The following is a 27,137-nucleotide window of genomic DNA, read 5'->3' as shown; positions in this document are numbered from 1 at the left end:
ACTGTTTCAAATTGGCTATTTTTTCCAAAATGTAAAAGAAATATATATTTGGAAACTGCTTTTAAGTAAAGTACACATGATTAGAACATGCTTAAACATTGGACAATTAAGGTCTAATATTTCTACACTTGCTGCTACACAACCTGTATATCCAGTCATTTTGGGGAATCAAGAAGTTGAAGGATAAAAGTCTGATAATGATGTACCGTGCATGTTCACATCATCTATACTTTACATTGCTTAAGACCATTTTTTAAATGTATTTTTTTACATTTTGGAGAAAATAGCCAATTTTACATCGAGGTGCCCAGGTGTCCCTAGCGCCCACCTATCCTGTATGTTATCAGAGGTTATTATAAGGCTGTGGTTCTCAACCTTTTCAGGCCGTAACCCCCCCCCCCACCCCCACCCCCCCAAAATAATTATATTTGAACTCTTAAAAGTCATTAAATTGTCACTTCACTGTCATCTAGGGAGTGGGGACCCCCCACAAATCATGTGGGGTCCCCCCATGGCGGTCCTGACCCACAGGTTGAGAACCACTGAAGGGGGTGGACCCAGGCCACTATCGCGACTCGCGAGATTAACGTGCAAGCTCTCGCGAAATCAAGTGACCTGTCAAAAACGCAAATGACTTCAGACACTCAGATTATAGCAGACAGTGTGTTGTTCTTGAGGAAGACATGATGTATCCGAACCGTTCTGTATCACAACAACCTCAACTCCTGCGTTAATTCACCTGAAGAAAGGCAAGAGCAGCAGCAGCAGAGTGGAGAGAAGTTTAGATTTGCTGCCCTTCACACACCCATGATTACGGGGGAGGACTATTTAACCATTTACACCACAGACGATCAGAATGGTCCTGAAACAGTGTCGCCCACGGATTAAACCTTCTGCTTATTTATGGCGTGATTTTAAACACAGATCGGAGCCCTCAGCAGCATCAAACCATAGAGTTAAAAATGCATCAAACCTACTGAAGACAGGTCTGACTGTGAATCCATGGACACATGGTGTCCTCAACAACACTGCTGCTGCTGATGCAAGAAGACAAGCATCTGGACACAAGTTCAAGTACACATGTTTATGTGTGAGAGGTACGATCTGGAGTCTCTTCCAACGTTATTTCATTGTAATCGTTCTTCGTTTAAATAACTAAAACAACTCATGAAAACTTTAGAGACAAGCTCCTTCCCTAGCCCTGATACATGAACTTACTGATGAACTTTAACCTGGTGTTTGCACTTTCTTTATTTACAACCCGTACATCTACATAAAGGTTCAGATCTCAAATATAAAGTACTTACCCTATGGCCATGGATGTTGCATTTCTGTACGGGTCCTCAGAAATACCTGTATATTACGTATTGTTCAATAAAACGCATTTTACTCCGATCGGTGGCCATTTCTTCCGTATTTTCCCCATATGCTTTCAATTACGCGACCCTATTGGTTGGGAGGTGTATTGCACTTTGATACATTATAACTCTATGAGAAAATAGCCACCAATTGGATTAAAATGCTTTTTATTGAACAATACGGAACATACGGGTACTTCTGAGGGCCCGTACATAATTGTAACATCTATGGCCATGGGGCAAGCACTTAAAATTTGAAATTTGAACGTCTATGTAGATGTACGGGCCGTAAATGGAGAAAGTGCAAACACCAGGTTGAAGTTCATCCATGACGGTCGTGACAGACGACCGCCGTGTGATTCATGGCTAGCGCCTACCCGAGGCTTGTCGAATTGTGCGACTCCAGGCGTCGCTGTTTTTGCTGTCAAGAGCTATAGCACGTTGTTTAGCATAACCGCCAAAAAGTAGTTATTTTCACAATGCATCACCATTTTCACACAAATGCCATCACATTAATAATGGGACCTGATTGTTGTAACAATAAATAATGTTCAGGTGACTTTCCCATCCTCACCTTTTGCACACATTGAAATAAAGTAATAATCTGGCCAAATTTCACAATTCGATGGGTAACCAATTTTGTTGTAACACAATAAAGGATGTGAAGGTTATTGGAGGACTTTTATGTTTGCTATATTCTATTTATGATTCATCCTCAGGATGCTCGTGCTACCATTAGAGTTTTATACTGTTGGTTCATTTTCAGGATGCTAATATTTTAAATAGGCTACTGTTGAAAACCAGTGGTGTAAAGTAACTAAGTACATTACTCACGTACTGTACTTAAGTACAATGTTCAATTTGTACTACAATGTTTCAATTACAATGTTCAATTTTCTGTACTTTTACTTCTACTCCACTAGTACATCCCGGAGGCAAATATTACACTTTTACTCGTAACAGAGATACAGAAAATGTGATTACTTTTTCCACCACTGTTGACAACTAGAATGAATGTCTTCTGGAGGTGTCATGAGATTCAGTGAAACAGCTGTGATGGAAGTTGCTTTGTTTTGATACAGTAAATGTTGCATGCCATTTAGATAAGTCTACCCAAAACTTAATGTAAAGAGAGTTGACTGACACTAAAAGTTAATTTACAGTATGTTTCATTAGGTTTTGGTGTATAGTGAGAGAAAACATTGTTACTATAATCTGCTGTAGACAGAAGGGGGAAAAAACACACGCTCTGTTGAGTAATTTTCAAATATACAATTCAGAATATGCAAATATGCAGCATAAATAAATATTTGACAACTACTCAGAATATGTTCTTTCTTTCTGTTATCTAACTCCATAGTGTGACATATTGACCCACCATGTTGTCATTAGGGATACAGACCGTCATTAGTACCAACTACTGCCCAGATCTCTACAATGTTTACATAATATGCTACAGACAACAGTGCCTTATAATATTTTCTGCTGTGTCAGTGGAAATTTGACACTGCATTTACTGTGTGTATATATGTCACCGGGTGAATGGAGATCCAGGGTGATTGAAGACAGAGCGCTCGTTTTTAGGCACGGGGCTCCTTCGGGGCGAGGCGGGGCTTTTCGAGACAGGGTTTATTAGCGAGGCTCGTGAGGAGGAGGAGGAGGACGGCGCTGCGATGCGGGGGGTTATTACGCGAGGCTCGCGAGGAAGAGGAGCCTCCTCCTCCTCCTCCTCCTCGCGTTTTAAACCGTCCCGTCCTCTCCTTCTCTCCTTCTCCTCCTCCGAGGAGGAGGAGAAGGAGAGCGCGGAGAGGCGGGGCTTTGATGCGCCGACGGAGAGTGGAGACCTGTCTTTTGTTGTTCCCCCCCACATAGCAACCATAATATCTATGAGGGGAACGCTGAACACGCGTTCACACGCACGGCGCGCCGACTTAGTGGAGCTTGAGGCCGAGGAAGTGCGCCCTCGCGCCTCCGGGCGCGAGTGCCCGCACTGACCGGCCGACGCTCCACTAGTCGACTCAGCGCCGTTTGATTTGTAAACCGATAGGGACAGAATAGTTCTTTTCATGGATCACTGTGTGTGTGTGTGTGTGTGTGTGTGTGTGTGTGTGTGTGTGTGTGTGTGTGTGTGTGTGTGTGTGTGTGTGTGTGTGTGTGTGTCAGGGAGAAACTAAAACAAAAGCCAGCAGAACACAATAAAAGTATCTTAACAGTCCATTGAAAGCATGAGCGCGTGTGCGTGCGCGCGCATGTGTGTGTGTGTGTGACTGTGTGTGTGTGGGTGGTCACGGCCATATGTGCTTGTGCACAAGCCTGGCTTGTGGCTCCCTCTAGTGTTTCTTCTACAGAATTGCTGGGTGGGTAAAAACGAGCGAGCCTTCTTCAATCACCCTGGTTCTCCATTCACCCTGTAACATATATATATATATATATCACCCTTTATCCAAGGTGCTTTACAATGTGCATTAAACTCACACACCCAGTGATGGAAGAAGTTATCACATTTTGTACTTCAGTAAAAGTATCAATAATACCCAATTGTAGAAATCGATAGTCTGTTACAAGTACAAGTTCGGTACACAGCTCTGCTGTTGTGCTTTTTTATGCAAAGGCTGAAAATACCTATTTTCATATTGTTGTTGTCGGCCAGAAACCTCTTATCTCCGTATTTTAACTTTTTGTGTTTTTTCGTAAATTAATGCCCTACTTGATCATACTGCAGCATCACATAAAACAAATGCTTGAAAAGTAGTAGATCTGCCATCTCGAAACGCTGCACAAAGCGATGTGTTTTGAGCTAGGTCTGCTACTTTTGATGCTTTTGATTGGACTTTTGATAGGACATAATGAGGTTTCCACCTCCATGAATTCTCCATTCATCCGACATTCACAGCATTCATTTTGTTATTCTGGTGATTTTTCAAGGTAATGCCTTCAAATATTAGGGTAGCCTAAATCTGGTGTTTAAAGTTGATCTATCAGTAGTCTTAATTTTCGTCTTGTTTTGCTTGATTTCAGAGCTGTGCACCTCTGTCAGAGCCCTGCAATACGATATGAGGGCAGACATGCCACAGTCTGCAGGCCGGAAACTCTTCTTTGACACGCATGCAGTGGTTCGACTCCTTGAAGAAAATGGTTTGGATCACAGCTATTTGTATTATTGTTTCATTTTATTGACTTTATTTATTCAGGGAAGACCGTTGAGAGCAAGCTCTCTTTTTCAAGGATGCCAAACGTAGTACAACATGATCACAATATATACCGTACAGAAAGCTGGTTGATCCTGCCAGTAGTATATGCTTGTCTCAAAGATTAAGCCATGCATGTCTAAGTACAAACGGCTTGTACAGGTGAAACTACTTTATCTAATACAATTTTAGATAAAGTGCAATATAATGAACAACATTAAACACATCGCAATGCGGATAAATAAGGGTTTACGCAAAGTAGGTGCAGTATGTAATACATCCTCAAGTAGTACGCTAATTGTCTCTATAGAGACTAATCGATCCAGTTTCAGAGAGTCCTGTTGTTTGTTCACTGTATCCCACCGCTTTAACACACACACACACACACACACACACACACGCACACGCACGCTGTTTAATATTAATCTTGAAAATCCTTTTCTTCCCCATTGAATAGGCTTCAGCGCCCAACAGGCTGAGATAATTGTCCAGGTTCTTGTGAACACAACCCACTCCAACATGGATGCCATTTATAGTGACATGGTGACTAAAGTGCAACAGGTGAGACCAACTCCTATCTCCATTCAATGAAAGATTACTGCCACAAGTCTCCTGTTCTGTATGTTACACACCCAACAAATGTGCAGATGTTATGAGGAAATATAGTGTATCAATTTAATTATAATAATGCATGTATTTATTATATTCATAAAAACACAACATGGAGTTAGAAAGTTGTGATCATATTATGATAATCACAACAGCAAGATAAAAAACTAACACCATTAGGTTATGTTATATCATTGCTTATCTCTCTATTTTAACTTATTGTGTTTTTCCGTAAATTAACACCTTACTTGATCATACTACACCGTCACACAAAATAATCAAAAGTAGCAGATCTACAAGCTCGAAACGTTTTGAGCTTGTAGATCTAATACTATCTGTATAACTTTTGAATTTGAATCCTGAAACGTAACATTTTTGGACGTATGAGGTTTCCAACCGACAGAGACAATATACAAATTCATGATGCAGCCTGTGACGTGGTTCTTAATTATGGATTATTGTGATTTGACAGGAGATCATGTTGCAGAGGATCATGTCTCAGATAACGTCCGTAAAGAAGGACATGATTATCCTGGAGAAGAGCGAGTTTTCTGCTTTGGTCACAGAGAATGAGGTGAGTGTTGATGTGAAGCGGCTGCTTAATGTCATGCCCAAAATATGGACTTGAAAGTTGAAAGTGGTTAAATTAACATTCATAAGCATTATGTACCTTCCTCTCAGAAAGTAAAGATACAACTGATGCAGCTGAAGATTCAGTTAGCTGTAAGTATTCACTCTGATCCACTACGAGAATCACAGCTCTTGTCTATGGTCACCGAACGCACATATCGTTGCTGTCAGGCAGAAACCTCTTCACGTCACACAAAAGCATCAAAACGTAGCAGATCCACAAGCTCGAAACGCAGCTCGAAACGCGGCGCGAAGCGACGCGTTTCGAGCTTGTAGGTCTGCTACGTTTGCTATTTTTTTATTTCGGATTTGGAATACATGTTTGCAATTGTGCTGAAAGTGTCCCTCCCTCTTGTTCCCCATTGAAGGATGTAATGAATAAAATACGTTCAGACACAATGTTGGATATGAATATGGAGAAAAGTCGTACGAAGGAATTGGTAAGTTTCAAAACCACTGGAGTATTTTATTGAATGATGAGTGATTGAAGACAGTGTAGTTGAAGCAGAAGACACTATGAAAAACAAAGCTTTAAAAAAATCTAGAGCCATTTTATTTTATTATATTTCAGCTCAGTAATACTTGTATAATATAACATTTCCCTTCCTAATAATACTATGTGTTGGAGATGCAACAGCTCTTCTGTGAATTGTTATACAAATCTACTACTACAGTAACAAATATAATTGACCTGTGCCAGTATTTGTGGCTGACTGTGTTTGCCTTTAGAATAGAAACTACACCTAAGATAAGCTGTTCTACTGTATTGTTCTTTGTGAATAAAAGTATATAGCTTTATCTATTTTACATAAAATAAAGCTCATAAAGATAACTAATATAGCAAGGTCGCTGAGGAGGATACTGTATGTTACTCTTTATTTCAGAACTGCTTAAGCCTCGGTGACCGCAATGTTCCTGGGTTTTTTACTTTCTTTTTCTCCCCCAGAAAGTAGAACATGAAAAGAGGCTTCTGGAGACCAGATCAGATATAATGGAAATGGTTTGTACAGACGGCTGAATATTTTCACCCACAATTTTCACTATCTTTATTTGGTGTGAAGGCACACATAGTCTTTCTACAAGGTCAACACTTTTCACTTACCAGACCAAACAGAATTGCTTTTGAAAAGTTACAATAATTATGTGGAGTACCAGTAAAGCCTAATTATGAGCAGAGTTTCTTTATTGCAGGCAGCTCTGTTCAAATAAAACTCTTTTGTGTTTTACAGCCCACTTTCCAGGAAAGGCGACGTGTATTTAAAAAGGGATAAGGCTAGATTTATGGATGTTAGCTTATGTAGATAGTCCTGTATTTGCACTCATGCCTGCAAATATTCAGTGGCGAGAAAGAGCATCGGTAACACATGCAACATGTCTTATTCTGTTTTTAGTGCATGTTTTGACGCTTTAAATGTTTTTTTAAACAGACTGTTTACTACAGATACTGTAGTAGTGCATAAGCTGACATCCGTAGGCTGGGTGTTATGATTTCAAATCAGTATCGCAATTATTTTAAACTTTTGTCTTGATTACAATTAATGAACGATAATTTTCACTGTTTTTGCACACCATAACTTTATAACTAAGTACTGTATACTATAGGGCTTAAGTGGTTAATCAGACTAATTTAGTCGATTAGAACAAATCTATTAGAATTTTTTTCATGTCGATTTATTTTATTAAGAAGTAATACAAATATTTATTTTAAATCACAAAAAGCCCTGCTTCTCGATAATCCGATTAACCTACATGAGCAAGATTAAGTCGGTTATTGGTTCTAAATTTCGGTTTCAATATATTTCGTTAATTGCCCAGCCATAGTACATCGATCACTACTTCCCAGTAACTCATACCACCTTGTGTCAAAACCCTCCGCCCACAAAAAACAACTGAACACTCCCTTTAATGGATTAAGAAATGAGGTTAAACCCTTTGTATGCTGTTGACTTTGACCATGCCCTAATTATATAACACAATCTGTTTTTTTAAGAATATTTACATTGGTTTCTAAGTCTGCTGTCAGCAAAAGTCTGTTTATGATGTCTATATATCCATTTGTGCCTTTTGAAGACTTCAGAACAAGATCGTCATATAACTCAGACCAACATGAAAATAGACACTGAAGTGGCTGGTTTGAAAACCATGTTGGAATCTCACAAACTGGACACCATCAAATACCTTGCAGGTAAGAAACGATACACATACACATACACATACACATTCATCATTATCGTCTGGAATCAGCTATGAAATCAAGTATTCTCTTTTTTTTTAAGAAATGTAATGTATGTATATTACTATTTAATATGAAAAGCATTCATGTGCTCACTTTTTATTAACAACGTTAACCCTGGTGTCCCTGTTTTGGGCATGTCATTACGGGCGAAAATGTGAACTCTGAAACCTTTTTGAACATTATAAGCCGTGAGCTTGTCTATTTTCGGTATAAAAAATTATATAAATTTCATTCAAAAAAAATGGAAGCTTATGTGGTGAAATATCATTGACTGGATATGTTTCCATCCAATACTAAATGTTATATATATGAAAGTAAGTGAAATGAATGTTTATGTCTCTTCCTTCAGGTTCAGTATTCACTTGTCTCACCGTGGTGCTGGGTTTCTATCGCATTTGGATGTGATGGAAAACTATGATGACGATCACATTGGTCACGTCATGGTGGGCTCCCGTCAGACCATCCACTTGTTATGAGACCCCCACGCCTCTGTCACACATGTCTGTTGCACGTTCACTTTTGTCACATGGTGAATGAATTGGTTCTGGGACTCTGTAGTAGTCTCGTCACAGTGCAAGCCTGGCTAGTTGCATGTAGGGGTTGGGAATGCGAAACCGGAGGAACCAGAGGAACCGGACTCAACATTGAGGAACCAGGAAGTGGTTCCATCACAATTTGTAACCGTTCCCGGAACCGTTTCTATCACATTGGCAGAGCTGGTATGTGGACTTCATGTCGGCTATACAATAACAATACCTGTGGTTCTCAAACTTTATGATTTCAAGGACCACCATAACTCTGAGAGTGTACTGTACAAATGGAACCAAATGGACGGTTCCATTTGTACACTCTCAGAGATATAGGTTTGTAAAGGTCAATTTTAGAACCCCCTCAAGGAACCCTGAGGGTCCTTGGACCCGCTCTTTGAGAACCACTGCACTAAACCACTTTCACTTTATCTGAAAAATGGCAGATCTACAAGCTCACAGCGAGTCGGAGATCTTGTGAGCTTGTAGAACAGCAATTTTTTTGTTACTATTGCTCGACACTCTATGACAAAGTAGGGCATTCATTCACGAAACAACCCAAAAAGTTGAAATATGGAGATACACAAGGTTTATGTTGAACCATAACCGGTGGAACAAGAAGCGTACCTGTAGGCTATGTTGCCGAGGGTCTGTACGTCCACTATATCGTTTTGCAGCGTTCTTTACATTCAAAAGATCTTTTTCTAGACATTCATCTCTAGCTGCAACTTATTATGTCCTGCCTGGAATTCGAACCCAGGTCCCCTGTTGCTAAATGTCTGCTGTTGCACTATAACGGACAGCACTTTTAGGCAGAGCATAAGTTGCAATTTGAGCTTCGCGCAATACAACTTGCCAACCAGTAGTGGTCCTACCCCGACGACAGGGTCTAAATAACTCGTAGTCTACCATACTGACTGGTCAAAATTACATTTTATTCACACAAAAAAAGTTTCGCTGGTGGGGAAAGAAGTTGGAACTACATTTTTTAACTAAGTTATTGTGACGTATTTTGTATGTTTATTGTGCAAGAAGTAATCGACCAGGAATGTTAAACTTGGAGAGGAGGCAGTTCTAGAAGGACTAGGTGAAGCACAGAAGGGGAATGAATAATGAGAGAACATTCTGGGAGTATAGATTTGTGGTGTTAGAAAGGGCAAAATTAAACTATGCAAATGGCCATTATCAACCAACCATATTACCTCAATGCACCTTTAAAGCTCCATGGTGTGATATGTAGCCCCTATGGATAAACAAAGGGAACTACGTTAAGTTGTTGTGTTTGAAAACAAAACCTGTCCTCCTCGCCTGAGGCACATTCCCCGGCCTCCCGGCCGTTGTCTATCAAAAACCTTTACACGCACATAACATACTGTGGGGCAAAATGTGTTACTATAATTCTATACAGTTATTAGTCCTCTTGCACTGGAAAACATCATAGGAGGAAGCATGGGAGGAGGTGAGCACATTTTAAAGCGGTCAAAAAATACTAAAACTAATGTTTTTTGAGCTTTTAACTGATATCAGGTTTTGTTGGACATTGTATATAGTATTACCTCCAAAAATAATTGCCAATGTTTCAGATGCTAAATCTGAACGCAACCCCCCCTTAACCACTTCAATCCAATTGTACCCATTTTTTCACCTAGTGCCAATTGCCTAAGTAATCCTGGGTGCTACTCTTCCTCATGCCTCTGTACACTTCATCGTATGATGATGTCGCACAGTGAAAATAGCCGATCTACGGTGCATTGTGAGCTTATCTGCTATTTAACATGTTTGACAATGTTCACCTATAATGACATGACCAAAATAGGGATGCCAGATTAAAAGTGGTTAAACAAACTTTTGTTGAATTCTTTGAATGATCTTCGTATGGTGTGTGGTTTTGAGAAATGTACTGCAATAATTATAACAGTCCCAGATTTGGTGCTTTCCATGTTGATTTTACTTAAAATAATAAATGCTAATTTTGCACAGTTGTTTTTATGTTGGCTCATTCATTACACACATGTGGAAATGTTCAAAAACTAAAATATACAAAAAGAATCTTTCTTAAGAATTCACTGAGCTATAAAAAAAATTGTCTTAATATAAATAGTGCATCTTGTCACTCTGGATGCTACAATTTGGGCCAATTTGCCCAAATAGATAACGATAATATCTTCTCTTTAAATAAATAAATGAAAGCGGGATAAGATATTTAGTCATTTTCAAGCACCGTCATTGTTTATCTCATGGCATCTTTCATTCACCTGTTTTTTTTTTTTACTGAAGTAAAAGTATCAATACTGCAATATAGAAATACTCTGTTTTAAGTCCTGAATTCAAACAGTGCAAAAGTGTTGGCATCAAAATGTACTTAAAGTACCAAAAGTAAATTTACTAATTATGCTGAATGTCCCATTTCAAGTTTTCAAAAGCATAAAAAACCTTTGAAAATAGCAGATCTACAAGCTCGCAATGCGTCACATTGAGCTTGTAGATCTGCTGTTTTCAAATGGCCAAAATGTATATAGGGCTGAAGTGGTTAATGTATGTTTTGTAATAATAATCAAAATCTTTAAAGTAACTAGTAACTAAAGTGTTCAAATAAATGGCGTGGAGTAAAAGTACAATATTTGGATGGAAATTGGAAATACTCAAGTAAAGTACAAATAACTCAAGATTTAACTTAAGTACAGTACTTAAGTAAATCTACTCACTTTCCACCTCTACTCACTTTCCACCACTGCTAAAGACAAATGAACTTGTGTTGAGCCTAGAACACTGACTGAGTGTTTTTAATCACTGCTGTCACCGTGTGGCCAAAGCACGAATTGCAGTTTTGTGATGATTCCCTATCGGCATCCCTGTGCTTCTCTGAGCTAGCTAGGACTTACTAACTTCCACTGTGGTGTAAGAAACCAAGTACATTTACTCAAGTACTGTACTTAAGTACAATTGAGGTATTTATACTTTATTAAATATTGTACTTTTACTCCACTACAATTATTTGAAAACTTTAGTTTCTAGTTACTTAGATGTTGATTATTACAAAACATACATTAACCACTTCAGCCTACATTTCGGCCTTTTGAAAATAGCAGATCTACAAGCTCACAATGCGTTGTGATGCGACGCATTGTGAGCTTATAGATCTGCTATTTTCAAAAGATTTGTATGCATTTGAAAACTTATGAAACGGGACATTCTGCACAATGAGTACTTTCTGCTTTTCGTACTTTTAACTTAAGTACAATTTGATGCCAATACGTTTGTACTGTTACTCAAGTAAATTTAGAATTCGATACTTTTACTTAAGTACAAAATGTGAACGTCTTCCACCCATAGACTGCTTCCACTGGTCTTTTGCTGTTTTGCACAATGCCATAAATCAAGCGCTATAGCTCTCCTGTCCACTAGGTGGCGGTAATGAATTATCACAACTCTTACAAAACTCAAACCGGATATTTACATCCAGGTTGGTTTCAGTGTTGCCATGTCGTTTTATTATAAGCGACCTTTCTGTAAAGTCTCTTGTAAATATTGGTAGTTGCGGGTTGCGTTATTTTTTTTTAGCTTGTTTCTAAAGTGTAGTTGCTTATTTGGGCTTGTTTCCTAATGTTGTTTGTTGGTTCTCAAACATTTTCAAGTCAAGGACGCCCCAAATTAATATGTATTTGTCTGTGGATGGACCCCTCTATGGTGGACCCCCATTTGAAAATACTTGAATGAATGAATGAATGAATTAAATCTGAATGAATGAAATCTTTATTTTGAACATGTTAAAAACAAAAATAAAAATAAATGCATTATGATAATGTTTCCAAAAAAAAATCCACATTTGTCACTTTTTTTCAAGATTGTATTTTTTTAAATAGCAGATCCTCAAGCTGTGAGCTGGTAGATCTACTATTTTTTCAAATGCTGTGGCCTAAGGAAGCTGCATCTTTTGGGCTTCATAGACTGGGTGCTTATTTATCTCGCAAAATCTGGCAACACTGGTTGGAGTACGTGACGCAATGATGTGATGACTGACCAGCACATGTCTTCTTAATAAACTAAACGGATGGTTAAATAACAGCTAGTATAACACTTTGATCACTATATTAACTCACACCACATGTTGCTGATAACACAACTAATGTTCCTCTGAAGACTGGTGTTTAATGACGACATGTTACAGAGTTGTGGAGCCTGAAGAGTTGTGGAGCACTTCAACACAGTGAGGTACAATCATCATCTGTGGACTGTATCATAGCGGATCTATTTAACTCTTGAGACTGAGAGTGTACGATTATGGGTCCATTTGTTTCCATTTGTAGACCACCTACTATACGCTAGAACCCTAGCCTTGGATCAAGACTGTCATAGATGTATTGTATCGATTTTTACATATGCAAATCTATGATAGTCTTGGGCTGCACCCCCCAGGGTGTCCTGCACTTTCACCAGTAAAGCTTGTATCTCTCCGAACATTTACGAATTCAAAATACAAGGTGCTTACCCGGTTGCCCCAAATGTTAACTCGTCCTTCGGAGTCTTTGTGCAATGTATTAGTCCGTATTTTTCAATAGATATGTGTTTTAATCCCGTCTGTGCCTGAACGCCATTTCCCCCCCTCGTTTACTTCCTGTTTACATTGAGTGTAATTCCGGCTTTCACCGGATGCGCCCCGTCACTACCGCCCATTGATGAGTACAGGGAATTTCCGACACAGACGGGATTAACATTAAAACGCCATATCTATTGAAAGATATGGATGAGCATACAGGTTCCGAATGTCGAGTTAACATTTGATGCTACAGTGTCAGCACTTTATCCAGTGACTATTGGGGGTGAAGCCCAAGACTATGTGATACGAAAGTAAAAGTCAAACTCGATAAAACACATCTTGATCCAAGGAGAGATCTGTCAGTGCAATAAGGTCGGATTCAACTTGTTGTGCTTCCCTGCTGCTATTTTGTGTGCATTAATACAAATGTTGTACAGTAGATCCTAAGCTATTGTATTACATATCCATATCAAGACAGAATGTTGTGTTTTAGGATCCATTATGAGGGCATCTACTGTAAATCTAAACATTGTACACTGGATGTTAATAACGCACCTCATTGTTCATGAGTGATTGGATTATAATTTATAATGTAAATGGGGAATGGTCCCACTTCCCCTCCCCCCAAAACAGGCTCAGTTCTCTCAAGTTCTTCCCCCAAATACAGGCCCAGTTCTCTCATGGGCCCAGTTCCCCTGATGGCAATGTTACAACATATTTTTTTACTTTTATTATTTACCCAGGGAAAGTTCGCTGAGATCAAATTCTCATTTTCAGGAACGCCCTGCTTCACTCTCACATGATATGTTGGATTTTCTTATCAGCAAGTGACTAAGGACTTTTTTGCATTGTGTATTGTGACTTTTTAACTTAGCCTGCCCTCTTTTGTGAGAATCTGATTTTATTTAACAGCGATAAACTCGCCAATATTGTACCTCTACGGACAGCTTGGGTTATTCTCTTTGTACTGTATCTGCAAACCTGTGGTTTCATGAAAATCCACTGTTTAGAGCAACTTTCTGTCAATAAACTCTGTGAAGCGTTCTTCTTTTGCTGTGTTTTACACAGGAAAAAGTTGGATATTTGTGAAACCAAAGGCATACAAAGAGGATGATCCAAGCTGGTGTGATATTGGTTGAGTTTACTGTCGTTAAAATCAGATAGGAGTTGTATTTCTCATGATGTCTTTGGAGGGAATTGTGATTTAAAAGGTCGCATTACATTATTTAAAAAATGACAAGTGTAACTGACAAGTGTCTTAAAGTATCCTCAATAAAAACAAAGTTATATTAAAAAAAAGTCACATTACAATGCAAACGTCCTCTGAGTAGCTAGCTGCTAGGACTTTTTTTGTTTTTTCCCCCGAAAATGATCATGAATTTACTTGTCATTACTTTACATGTCATTTGTCATTTAATTCTGTGTCATTCCCAATGTAGTTCTGGAGCATCCTGTTGATTAATGCTTAAATACTACTGACTGATTGATATTACAGCCTCCTGTTTGAGATCCAACCATGGCTGATGCATTCAGCAGCAGCTCGGAGGCAGTTCTTCAGCGTGTGCTGGATGCAACGGTAGAGAGGAACGTTCCCTTGGAAAGCCTGGAAGAGGTTTATCAGATTAAGAAGACCTGTGAGTTCATCAGTCACAATCAGTACAAAAAGGTAGGCACATGTGGATGTGTACCGGGAAATGCACTGTGTTCAATAGTGAAATGCAGGATTTGATAATGAGCTAAAGCAAACAGTCCAGTAAACATTAAGTGTGTTAAGCATTTCTCTTGTATTCTCAGGTCTGACATTAAGGTCAATATTTTTTTAATTATCCTAATGTTCTATAGATTATAAACTAAAGTTGTTAAGTTTTGCCTCAAATATACTTCTATTCTTTCGATACAGCATTTTTATAAATGACTTGATTTCACATAAATCCTCCCTATAGGTTGCCCTTCAGTTTCCTGATGAGTTACTGGTTTATTCAGTAGCAATAGCTGACGAGATAGAGAAGGAAACCCAAGCCAAAATGTACATACTAGGAGACACGTCCTATGGCAGGTAACAGAAACAACTACTCTGCTATGCTGAATTCACACCATGACTGCTATTCCACGTCCATGTTGTTAGAAAGCGGCGTTAGTTCCGTGCACTGTCTATGGCGGGGAGCGACCCCGCTGCTGCGGCAGGAGGCTGAGCCAGAAAAACGTGGTACGAAAAAGTTTCCTCAACTTATTCCCTGAGGTTTATGGCGAAACAACTGGAGTCCAACAGCGGCGGCCAACCAGCATCGTGCTGTGGTCTGAAGTAGGCGTAGACTAGGTGTACACGCAAAGGTGACGTGGGTGTTTGCAGTTGTTTTGTTTACACCCATTTAGCCGAAAAATGCTGAACCCATTTAGACCTGAGGCCGATTCTAAAAACGCTTTCTAAATCTTGTTTTCTGAAAAACTTCAAATTTGTATTACATTTTTTTACAAAATTAATGTTGCTGTATATTGTATATAGCAATAACTGCACTCAGAGGTGTTCCCGGCTTGAAAGGTATAATAACGTATAGGTGTTCCAGGTCTAAATTAAAACCTCTATCGCTGTTGGTGTGAATTCATTACTGACCCGAATACTACATTGTACTATTTGATTGTATATTTTTGGGTGATATCTCATATTATAGCTTTGGTTCTATTGCCAAAAGCTCACTGGTATTATTCACACTATTGCCTGTTTACATTGATAAAAACCAGTTTGTGCCCCCTAGTGGCAAACTTCAGACTGAGGCATGTTCTAGTGAGACTCTTCAACACATAGTCACATACAGCATTTAGGCTGTATTTAACCACTTTCATCCTGGTGTCCCTATTTTGGGCATGTCATTATAGACAGAAATCTGGTTAACAATACAGCAAAAGCAAGGGTAAACAAAAGTAAATGGAGCATAACTGCAGATGAAGCAGCCATTCACCTCTCCTGTTCCGTTCTGGGCCAGTTGCTGCGTGGATGAAGTGGCTGCGGAACACGCCGGAGCGGACTGCATCGTGCACTACGGCAGGGCGTGCCTCAGCCCCTCCAGAAGGCTGCCGCTGATGTACGTCTTTGAGAAAAGACCCGTGGACCTGGAGAAGTGCGTCGCGTCCTTCAAAGACCTCTATCCCGACACGCAGAGTCACGTCATAGTCCTGTATGATGGGAACTACGCCCATATTATCGGTAAGATGCTCCAAAATAATATATTTTTCACCTGATGTCTTTAGGTTGTTTGAATGAAACAGGCCTAGAATGTGATATTAATTACAACTATAGAATGAGGAATTACTACAAATAATAAGTAGTGGAAGACATAACAATGTCACTGGCATGTGGTTAAAATACAATTAACAGGTTGTTTTTGTATGTTCTTTTTCAAGAGTTTTTTCAGTTTGTATGCATGGCTTATCTTTACTGTGTTTAGTAGGCTGATAGACAGTCACATTTACTCTAGTCACTGTTTAAACAAAGGGAGTTTGGTTCACCAAATTTTAGGGTTGTAAACATAGTTCTTTAAGTTGTCTATAATACGGTGACTTTTTTTGCTCAGATGATCTCCTCGCCCTCCTGACCCGAGAGTATCCGAACGTCGTCGCCTCAACGCTCCTCATGGACGGTGAACAGTGCTACAGTACTGGACGGACGCAAAGTCAACATGAAACCCGTGTTTCGGGTCAAAGCGACGGTGAGGTTGTTTGCCAGTTTGGCAGGTGCTTCGCCTTGAAAAGCGGCATGAGCATAAAGGATTACGGCATGTTCTTCATCGGCGTGGAAGGCACAGCCTTAAGGAACTTCATGATGACGTGGAACGGCTGTTCTTTTTGTTCCTTCGACCCGTCGGCGGCGACGGGCCGCGCAGAGTCGGTGAGTATCAACCGGGCCTTGATGAAGCGCTATTACGCCATAGAAAAAGCCAAAGACGCCAACGTGGTGGGCATTCTAGTCGGCACGCTGGGCGTGGCGGACTACCTCACCATCATCCAGCAGCTGAAGGAGACCGTCCACAGAGCGGGCAAGAAGAGCTACTTGTTTGCTATGGGGAAACTCAACGTGGCCAAGCTGGCCAACTTCCTGGAGATTGACGTTTACGTGCTGATCGCTTGCCCCGAGAACACCCTGTTGGACTCCAGTGAGTTCTACAAGCCAGTGGTCACGCCGTTTGAAATGGAGGTGGCCTGCAACAAGCACAGGGAGTGGTCAGAGGAGTATGTGACAGACTTTCGCCACCTGCTGCCAGGTTAGATTGGGGTTAACCCCTTAAACCCCACACTGCACTACATTTAATTTTATGCTGTTATGAAAAAAATAATCTTTCTATGATGATTTTCTCAAAATAGTAATGCCAGGTTGAAAGTGTTAAAAGGCCACCCACAACCCTTATGTTGCATTTTGGGGGTGGGGTATGAGAAAGTACCACATTTATTATATATTTGTATGATGGTGTCGATCACTGAATGTAACCAATGCTCCGCCCCATGATGAAGTATAAAGGAGGCTTTATTCCTGTTAAATATTTTAACAAGAAATGTATACTGTGCATCAGAAAGATGCTGAGCCAAAGAAGCCTCGAGAAGCTCGAGTAGTCGATCGCACTGGTTCCCAACCCCTGGTATTATTGCTTTTCTATCCTACCAGGTACTTGATTGCATTCTCCTTGTGACCTCCTCATTCTATCTGTTTAGTCATGATTTAGGTAGACCTGGCAAAGTATAACAATTAACTACCTGGGAACATAGATTACCAGGGGTACCAGAGGACCAGGATTCACTAGGAAGTATGATATCGAAGCCGCTAATGCCTGAATTATACTTGATTGTGTGCCGTGTTGAACACCAGCTCACAACGCGTCGCATCCCGACCCATTATGAGCTTGTTTATAATTTTGGTGTGTGACACCAGGCTTTTAGCCTTGTATTCAGGTATTCATTCTCTCTCTCTCTAGGCGGGCTGAGTCATGTTCCCTTGGCCAGTGAGGAAGAGGAGTGCGATGATACCGATGTGTCACTGATCACCGGAGCGCTTCGAACGCGACTCAACATCCTCAGCGGGCCCCCGCCTCGGCCGTCTGACGCCTCGGTGGTCCTGAGGAACCCCACGCTCACTGTGGCCAACACCAACTCTGCAGGTACAGTGGACAAATGGAGCAGCGCTGCGGCATGCAGGGAACCAGACACATTCACACACATGTAGCATGCAGAGTTTTATTCACATATTTTTGCAGAGACTGAAGACCATACGCACAGGTTGCATTTTTTATGTGGAATTAATTTGCCTGAAAATATATACGTGGAATGTAAATATTAAGCAGAGATAAACTGACACATTGTTTTATTTTGGAATGAGGTGCACTTTTGCCCCCGGTGTATAAAGACCTTAAAGACCAATAAGATTTGCTGAAAAGGTGTAATAATTATTTATAAAAAAACGAAAGAATAACAATCGTCCTGAAAATACGCTTTTTTCCCCCCGAGCAACATGTCACAATATATATTTTTTTGACAAAGCATAAATTATCTTAAGGCGTTGTTAAAAATTGTGTTTTCTTTTTCTCTTCTGCAGCTTCCTTCCTGGCTGGTCGTAGCTGGCAGGGTTTAGAACAGAAGCTGGGAGAGACACCTGTGTTGAAAGCAGTGGAGGGGAGGAGAGGCATAGCTATTGCTTATGAAGAGGAGGGGACATCCTGATGAGCATTTAACTGCAATTTATCCACAATGCTTTCTGTATTTAATCAGCATAGCTTGTAGTCCAACACCCACTTCACTGTAACTCAAGGAGCCTGTGCCAAATTTTACACGGAAGCGCGTTCCCCATCAGCCGCAGATCTGATCAGGTTTACTAAAGACATCTGTATCTGGGCTACCGTTACGTTTTAAATAAAATGTATAGACAGTTTCAGACCCCCCGCTTCCCTAATTCTGTGCTATAGCAAAGGGGAAGGTAACAGATTGAGCTACATAGCTTGTAATTACTGCTATTAGTTGTAAATGATCCATGGCAGTGTCAAGTTAAGTCAAGGGAGGTTTAGAGCTTTATGGAGAAAAAAATCAAAGATCACCTCACAATTTTATACTGCGAAGCCAGCTATAATCATGCACAAAATGTCACTTCTTCTGCATAATGTACATTTAATGCAAGATACAAGATTTACATCCTGTCCACTCAAACGTAATCTGCACCAGTGTTTCTACACAAAAAAAACTGTGTTCAATCATACACTTGTGAAATTTGCAAGGGCCAGATCATGATTTGGGTCAGCTCCAGTTTTTGATTTAAGTAATCCAAGAACAGCTTTAATCATTATGTACTCGATACTGATTTCATGAATAATATAAAACAGTTTGTCTGTCAGTTTGGATGGACACATGTTCTTATCATCAGTTCATCACCTTTGTCTTACTGTGTTGTACTCTCCACTGAATAAGGCACTTTTACTCTTAACTCACCAACATAACAATAAAAACCTGACTAAGAATACTTCTCAAAGCTTTACTGTATGAATTTATTAGCATCTGAGATCTTCAGAGAATAGCGGTAATGCACAGAAATAATTGACGCAAGATAGACAGTAGACCCCTTCACAAGGACCTCTTGTCATGACAATAGTACTTCAGTTGTCTGGAAGGTCATTAGATTGTCTTGTATTGAGTGCAGCCCATGTTGCTCTTGCTCTTCTTGAATGTGTGCATGTATGCAGACACCAATTTGTAGTAAATGCAGTCCATTTACCATTATTTATTTTCACTATGTTCCTGCGTAAAAAACTAAATGTATTACACCTCCCAACCCATTTGACATGTCCACAAATAGATTGCCCTTGGAACTTGGTTTGCGATGACTGCATGTAAGTAACCCAAATTACAGGCTTATGTTTTCATGTACCCCAGTTCTTTAATATATATCTATATTTATGATGAGCAGAAACATTGTATCAACATATTTCAACGTATTCTATTTTTTTCATAAATTAATGTGCTACTTCATTGTACAACAGTGTTGCACAAAAGTAGCAACAATAGATCTACAAGTTCACAACCCGTTGCATCGCCATTCGTAGCTTGTAGATCTGCTATTTTTGAAAACGTTTAAAAGTGAAAGTGATTAAGTATGTGTTTTATGAATATTTTGAACCAATGAAAAGCATAGGCCCTATTAAGAACGGAGCTTATGACAATGTGACTAATAACAACATTGGCTGAATTAGAAAACAGATTCTTTTTTTTCCCACATATCAAAGAATTCTGCATTTTAAATTTGGGAAAGGCCTGTCTATTAAAAATACATTTTAACCACTTGAAACCCAGCATCTATATTCTGGGGGGAACATTAACCAAAAATAGCAGATCTGTAAGTTATCTTCGTGGCTATATCTCATGGCCTACATTTTGATCAAAGTTGCAAAGTGGTAGCACATAAGACTGATCTGTCATTAAGTTTCATTGACATGACCCCTCCAAAAATTCCTGAATGAGGCAGCATGTTTGCTGCCATCTACTGTTCAATCTAGAGAATTGCATTAAGAAGTTAGGAAATATGCCATAGGAAAACTATTCAGTTTCTTCAACAAAACTAGAGTCTCAGCCATAAACTGACATCATTGATTGAACTAATATTAAGAACTTGTGGCAAGCTTCCAGTCTGGACAGAACATGTGAAACAGTAAACTATGTGTGTGTGTGTGGGTGTGTGTGTGTGTGTGTGTGGGCAACATTTCGTGACATAATTTCATCAAACCAGTTGATTAGGAACATAATTGGTATCCCCACAATTTCTATGATTAAGATTAAAATGGGCTATAAATCACTCCATTCAATACTTTAAATTAAGCATAAGGCATTAGTGGACATTACATGTATGTTCATGCAGTTTTCTCCTATAAAATGAATATATATATATGTAATTGGTTACAAGTGAAGTCTTTAATGAAAAAAACAAGAAAAACATTAGGTGAGAGTCAGACTGATTATAGCACCAAAGTTTTTTATCATGCCAAGTGCAGACAATCACAGTAATTGCACATTTAAAATACATTGTTATTGAAACAGAATTCACTTGAATGGGGAATGTGCTTTCTCTCAGTACCAATCTACAAACATTTTACAGTTATTTCTTATCCAGAGTGACTTACAAGTGCAAAATCAGAGTAAATCGCACAAACCCATGGCTCAACAAACAAAAGACAACATGCTTACTAACTAACATTCTTAGCATTTGTGATCAAGGAACAACAAATCTAAATAATAGAACGTGAACATTTATCTGCATAGCAGAACTGTTAAACTGGGGACTGATTAGCAGCGGTAGTAGTAGTAGTGGTGCTGTTGGATGCTTTTATCCAAACTGTTCAGTACTGTGGGCGCAAATTATATATTAAGGCCGCAAACAATTATTATTTTTAGTCAGATTAATCACAGATTAATACTTAATATAAAAAAGAATTGGCAAGCGCATACAATACTGAAAGAAACACAGAGTTAACAATACACATGGAAGACATTTTGTAACACATTTTATAGAATTTTTTTCTTTAAACAGAATAAAAAAACAAGTGCATGGGTACAGTAAACAAAATCCATATTTACATTTGATATAAATACCATAATATAGGCTACAAAGCTAAGAGGGAGACTCATTCAATGACAGGAGGATTAATGTAGTTTCAGCTTTTTGTTCACTTATATTTGGGTTGTATTTAAACAAAAGTGCACTGCTGGACGCTAGCCGAAGCCCTCATCCTGTGTCATTTCTATTCATGCTTGCACCTCATGGTTCACTAACACGCCCATGTCACTGAAAACAACATATCAGACCTACAACACACATGTACAGAAACAGACATTCTAACTTATACAGGCCTGCAGTAGTTTAGCTTGAAAACCAGTTATTACGTAACACCACCCTCCTCTGTCTGCCTCTGCTCTGTGGGACTTTGGAGTGGACACAAAAGTCCAAAGTGGACTTTGGACTTTTGTGTGTGTGTGTGTGTGTGTGTGTGTGTGTGTGTGTGTGTGTGTGTGTGTGTGTGTGTGTGTGTGTGTGTGTCCTCAGACTCCTCCCATGTTGAAGTATACAGAGAAAGAGGATAGGAAATGTTAGTGTTTTGATACACAGTCGACCATTTATTTTTGACACGACAACAACACGGTGAACTGCACACTCCATTTTGTTTTGTGACGTTGGATCAAAGTTTACAGATTAATGTAGGGTAAGTGTTTTAAACGGTCACCAGAGATTTCGACCCAGGACAACTCGCCCAACCGCAAATTCGAGTCCGTTCGACCCGTTTTTACCGGGTCGAATTATCTTTACTTTACTTTACTTTATTTGTTTATTTAGACAGGACAGAGCATATTAATGAACGTCACATGAACGTAAATACACCGGGATTAGCAAAGATGCCAATTTTCATCCGCAGTCCTCACACAAAACATAAAAACAGAAAACAGACAAACGGTGTAACCCCTAGAGGGTAGTAGAGTACAAGGTGACGGTGGTGATTAAGATTGAGTATATTTAAGAGTAAATATTGTAAGCATGCTCCCCCAGTTGCATACTTTTTTAAGAAGATTTTTTTGTAAACCTTCTTTTCTAAATGAAATAATAATGTATGCCTTATTGTAATGTTGTCTGTTTTGTCCTTCTCTCCTCTAAAATCATTTGAAAGTAGCAGATCTACAGTAGTCCCCATCATTAAACACAACACAAGAGGTGAAATGAATTAACGTAACTGTTATTTTATTTGACAAAACAGGGCAGTGTAAAACAATTTCAAGTCAAAAATAGTAGTATATACAAAAACAATTGAAATAAAATGTATATTACAAAAAGGCTGAGTCTGATTGAATGTGCACTATTTCAGTCATAGAAAAACAAGTTATCAAAAATAGTTATATACAAAAAAAATGGGGGAATGAAAAAGAGAAAGGAGACCAGGCTCTGTCCGCTCTTGCCAGTCCGACCCCGTGTGGCATCGTGTTCACCTCAGCAACAGCTGCCAGCAGCTGGGTGATGTCCAACTCGTTCATTGCATAGGCATCCCATAGTTTTCAAGTAAAAAATAGTAGTATATGTGTAAACAGAGCTATGTTACATTGTGTCGTTCTATATGGGAGAATAAAATGAGTGCAAGAATAATTGTCAGACAACACAGAGCTGCTGCTAATGTGTAGACTGAACGTCACTTTGAATGACAAAATAATCATTTCCATAACACATACAAATAATATAGTGTATTCAAATCACAGCATACAATCAATAAAGGCATTACCATTATAGCTATAACTTTTCTTATATATCATACTTTTATACTTCATGTGATTATTCACAAAACCCCACTAGCAAAAAACGTCATACTCTGCTATGGGGATGAGGATGGTGGCTGCTAGCCTTAGGAATGTGATCGTTGATGGCCTGTGTCTCTGTGTCTCTATGGGTGGCTCCCTTTAGCCTCCATTAGCTTTGTAATTGTTTGGTCGATGTACATATTATTATTATTATGTCTCTGTCTCTCTCTCTCTCTCTCTCTCTATGTCTCTCTCTGTCTCTCTCTCTCGCGGTCCGGGTCGAAAAGTCAGGTCCAAGCGGGTCGAGAGCGGGTCGAATGGTCCGGGTCGAATCGTCCTGGGTCGAAATCTCTGGTGACCGCTCCCTTTAGCCTCCATTAGCCTCCATTAGCTTTGTAATTGTTTGGTCGATGTACATATTATTATTATTATGTCTCTGTCTCTCTCTCTCTCTCTCTCTCTCTATGTCTCGCTCTGTCTCTCTCTCTCGCGGTCCGGGTCGAAAAGTCAGGTCCAAGCGGGTCGAGAGCGGGTCGAATGGTCCGGGTCGAATCGTCCTGGGTCGAAATCTCTGGTGACCCTCCCTTTAGCCTCCATTAGCCTCCATTAGCTTTGTAATTGTTTGGTCGATGTACATATTATTATTATTATGTCTCTGTCTCTCTCTCTCTCTCTCTCTCTCTATGTCTCTCTCTGTCTCTCTCTCTCGCGGTCCGGGTCGAAAAGTCAGGTCCAAGCGGGTCGAGAGCGGGTCGAATGGTCCGGGTCGAATCGTCCTGGGTCGAAATCTCTGGTGACCGTTTTAAACAATATGCAACAGTCTTGTGTTATAAAAGTTCAGTGGTGGAAATTAACTAAGTCAATTTACTCAAGTACTGTACTTAAGTACTATTTAGAGGTATTTTTACTGGAATATTTCCAATTTTCAGTACTTTTACTTCTACTCCATACATCTCAGAGGAAAATATTGTACTTATACTCCACTACAATTATTTGAAAACTTAAGTTACTAGTTACTTTTCAGATATACATTTTGATATTAGGAAACATACCACTTTAGCCCTATTTTATGTATAGACTATTTGAAAATAGCAGATCTACAAGCTCACAACGCGTCGCACTGCGACGTGTTGTGAGCTTGTAGATCAGCTATTTTCAAACATTTGGGTACTTTTACTTTTGGTAGCCTAATTTAAGTAGTTTGATGCCAATACTTTTGTACTTTTACTCAAGTAAATTTAGAATTCTGGACTTATACTTGTAACAGAGTACTTATATATTACAGTAAAAATATTAGCCGGTTTATACGCTCCGTTGATAAATGAGGGCCACTGTGTACCGATTTACGTGACGTTTGGACAGAATCTGTAGGAGTACTGTCAAAAATGGGTTTTGCAAAAAGCGGCCTCCTGGTGGCGCTACAACAGGCCCATGTGAAAGATTTGGGGGATTTTGGTGTGCACAGTTTCGCTGCGATCATGCCAACGGTCCTGGAGATTAGCTGGTCAGACAGGGTGCAAAACATACTCTCTCGCCATGCCTTTCGGCCTGGCGGAGACAATAATATGAACGCATAGTATCCCCTATCACAGTGATTCTCAAACCTTTTCATTTCAAGAACCCCTATTTGAGCATTTTCTACCTCTGGGACAGCAATCTATACTATACTTATAATTTTAAATTGTATACATTTACTCTAAGAGTGTATAAATGGAACCAAATGGACCTGTGAGGGTCCATTTGGTTCCATTTGTGCACCCTCTGTTTGAGAACCACTGCCCTATCATGTACACTAAACAAGAGCATAGGAGCCTAGACATAAATAAATATCTCAGATACAGTCATTTGGTTAGAATCAACATATCTGCAATGCATATTGTCTAAAACAGTCAATCACTCATTTGATTTCTCACCATTTCCTCTGCTGTAGCATTTGGCCTATAATCCATGTTGCACATTTTAGCCACTTTAAACCTTTCATCACCTGGTTGAAAATAACCGATCTACAAGCTTGTAGATTGGCTATTTTCAAAAAATCTTCAAATGGCCAAAAATATATTCATTTTGAGTCCTTGACATGAAAAGGTTTGAGAACCACTGCAACAGCACACAGGATGAACATGTATTGAACAGCTTTCTGCCTGTCTCTGTCAGTCCAAAGCCAATAGGCCTGCACATCATTTAATATCTAAAATAATATGAACACACACCAGGGGATATCACAGTGGTTCTCTAAGAGCTGGATTTCGACTGCAGCTTTAGCACCACACTGTCATGTTAAATAACTGTACTGATGAACTGTACTGGGGTCCCCAGAAAAATGTGTTAATATCTATAGCATAAAAATCAGCAAGCTACTATATACCCTATATACATCAGCTATTTGAAAATAGCCAATCTACAAGCTTGTAGATCGGCTATTTAAAAACATTAATGAATTGAAAAGTGAAAGTGGAATATTTGCATAAATAACTGTCTCAAATATGAACACACAGTATCCCCTGTCACAGTGGCTCTCAAACCTTTTAATTTCAAGGACCCCCAGTTTGATATGCATTAGACCATGGACCCCCATTTGATTTTTATCTCTGGGACCACAATCTATACTATAAAATCCTAACTCTGAGAGTGTACAAATGGAACCAAATTTGTTAACTGGACAGCGTGACAACTAATTGAGTGATAACATTTCATGTAAACATACAGGACAAAGGTGAGACAGTCAGCAGGATACAGCACTGCAGGGACTTGCACCCTGAAACCAACATAAGCTAGAACAGGGCTACTCAACTTAAGATGTATCAGGGGCCACTCAGCAAAATACCAAAAGTCCAAGGGGCCGCCATAAAAATGACGGTCCTATTTTGGATTTTTCGATTTTGTAACACACAAGAAAATGTACATTTTGACATCATATTCTTTTCTCTGTACCAGTTTATTTTGTGTGTATGTCCAGTGGCATCAGTTCAGCAAAAGCTAAGGTATGGCAAGGATCCTCAGACTCCACCCATGTTGAAGTATACAGAGAAAGAGAAAACTGTAAACACACCAGGTATGATAGGAAATGTTAGTGTCTTGATACACAGTCGACCATTTTGACACGACAACAGCACGGTGAACTGAACACTCCATTTTGTTTTGTGACGTTGGATCAAAGTTTACAGATTAATGTAGGGTAAGTGTAGCCTGGTAAACCCCCTCCCTCCGGAAATCTCATTTGCATTTGATTTCAGGAAGGAGCTGTGAAACAAATGTGTGTCGCAAGCTTCTTCCATTTGACGGTGTCAGGTTAGGGTAAGTGACTTGTTTTAAACAATATGCAACAGTCTTGTGTTATAAAAGTTCAGTGGTGGAAATTAACTAAGTCAATTTACTCAAGTACTGTACTTAAGTACTATTTTGAGGTATTTTTTACTTTACTGGAATATTTCCAATTTTCAGTACTTTTACTTCTACTCCACTACATCTCAGAGGCAAATATTGTACTTTTACTCCACTACAATTATTTGAAAACTTTAGTTACTAGTTACTTTTCAGATATACATTTTGATATTAGGAAACATACCACTTTAGCCCTATTTTATATATAGACTATTTGAAAATAGCAGATCTACAAGCTCACAACACGTCGCACTGCGACGTGTTGTGAGCTTGTAGATCAGCTATTTTCAAACATTTTAGTACTTTTACTTTTGGTAGCCTAATTTAAGTAGTTTGATGCCAATACTTTTGTACTTTTACTCAAGTAAATTT

General features: G+C 39.3%; 3 protein-coding genes across 8 annotated transcripts in view; all 3 read left to right on the top strand.

Moving 5' to 3' along the window:
* Positions 1-657: 657 nt before the first annotated feature.
* mcur1 (mitochondrial calcium uniporter regulator 1) lies at positions 658-10,530 on the top strand. The gene is made up of 9 exons (XM_080418517.1): positions 658-1,097; positions 4,377-4,493; positions 5,004-5,107; positions 5,628-5,729; positions 5,837-5,878; positions 6,154-6,225; positions 6,732-6,785; positions 7,856-7,970; positions 8,371-10,530. Exons 1-9 carry the CDS (start codon positions 857-859, stop codon positions 8,424-8,426), a joined length of 903 nt encoding a protein of 300 aa, XP_080274643.1. The 5' UTR covers positions 658-856; the 3' UTR covers positions 8,427-10,530.
* A 2,019-nt stretch (positions 10,531-12,549) lies between these two features.
* On the top strand, positions 12,550-19,656 carry dph2 (diphthamide biosynthesis 2). Its single transcript, XM_080417752.1, has 7 exons — positions 12,550-12,760; positions 14,581-14,751; positions 15,029-15,141; positions 16,067-16,287; positions 16,655-17,341; positions 18,047-18,229; positions 18,664-19,656. The coding sequence occupies exons 2-7, from the start codon at positions 14,602-14,604 to the stop codon at positions 18,786-18,788; spliced, it is 1,479 nt and encodes a 492-aa protein (XP_080273878.1). The 5' UTR covers positions 12,550-12,760; positions 14,581-14,601; the 3' UTR covers positions 18,789-19,656.
* A 2,525-nt stretch (positions 19,657-22,181) lies between these two features.
* LOC308077653 (protein NLRC3-like) overlaps positions 22,182-27,137 on the top strand; it is a 46,198-nt gene continuing 41,242 nt past the window's right edge. For 4 of the 6 annotated variants that reach the window (XM_080418483.1, XM_080418481.1, XM_080418482.1 and 1 more), the window contains exon 1: positions 26,569-26,678. The gene's annotated coding sequence lies outside the window, so the exon portion shown is untranslated. The other 2 variants (XM_080418480.1, XM_080418479.1) reach the window with 2 other exon arrangements.

Source organism: Gymnoscopelus braueri, assembly GCF_963280865.1.
Source record: "Gymnoscopelus braueri genome assembly, chromosome: 21".
Classification (NCBI taxonomy): Eukaryota; Metazoa; Chordata; class Actinopteri; order Myctophiformes; family Myctophidae; genus Gymnoscopelus; species Gymnoscopelus braueri.
The sequence above is the reverse complement of the archived record's forward strand: the minus strand, read 5'-3'. Positions and strand labels throughout refer to the sequence as shown.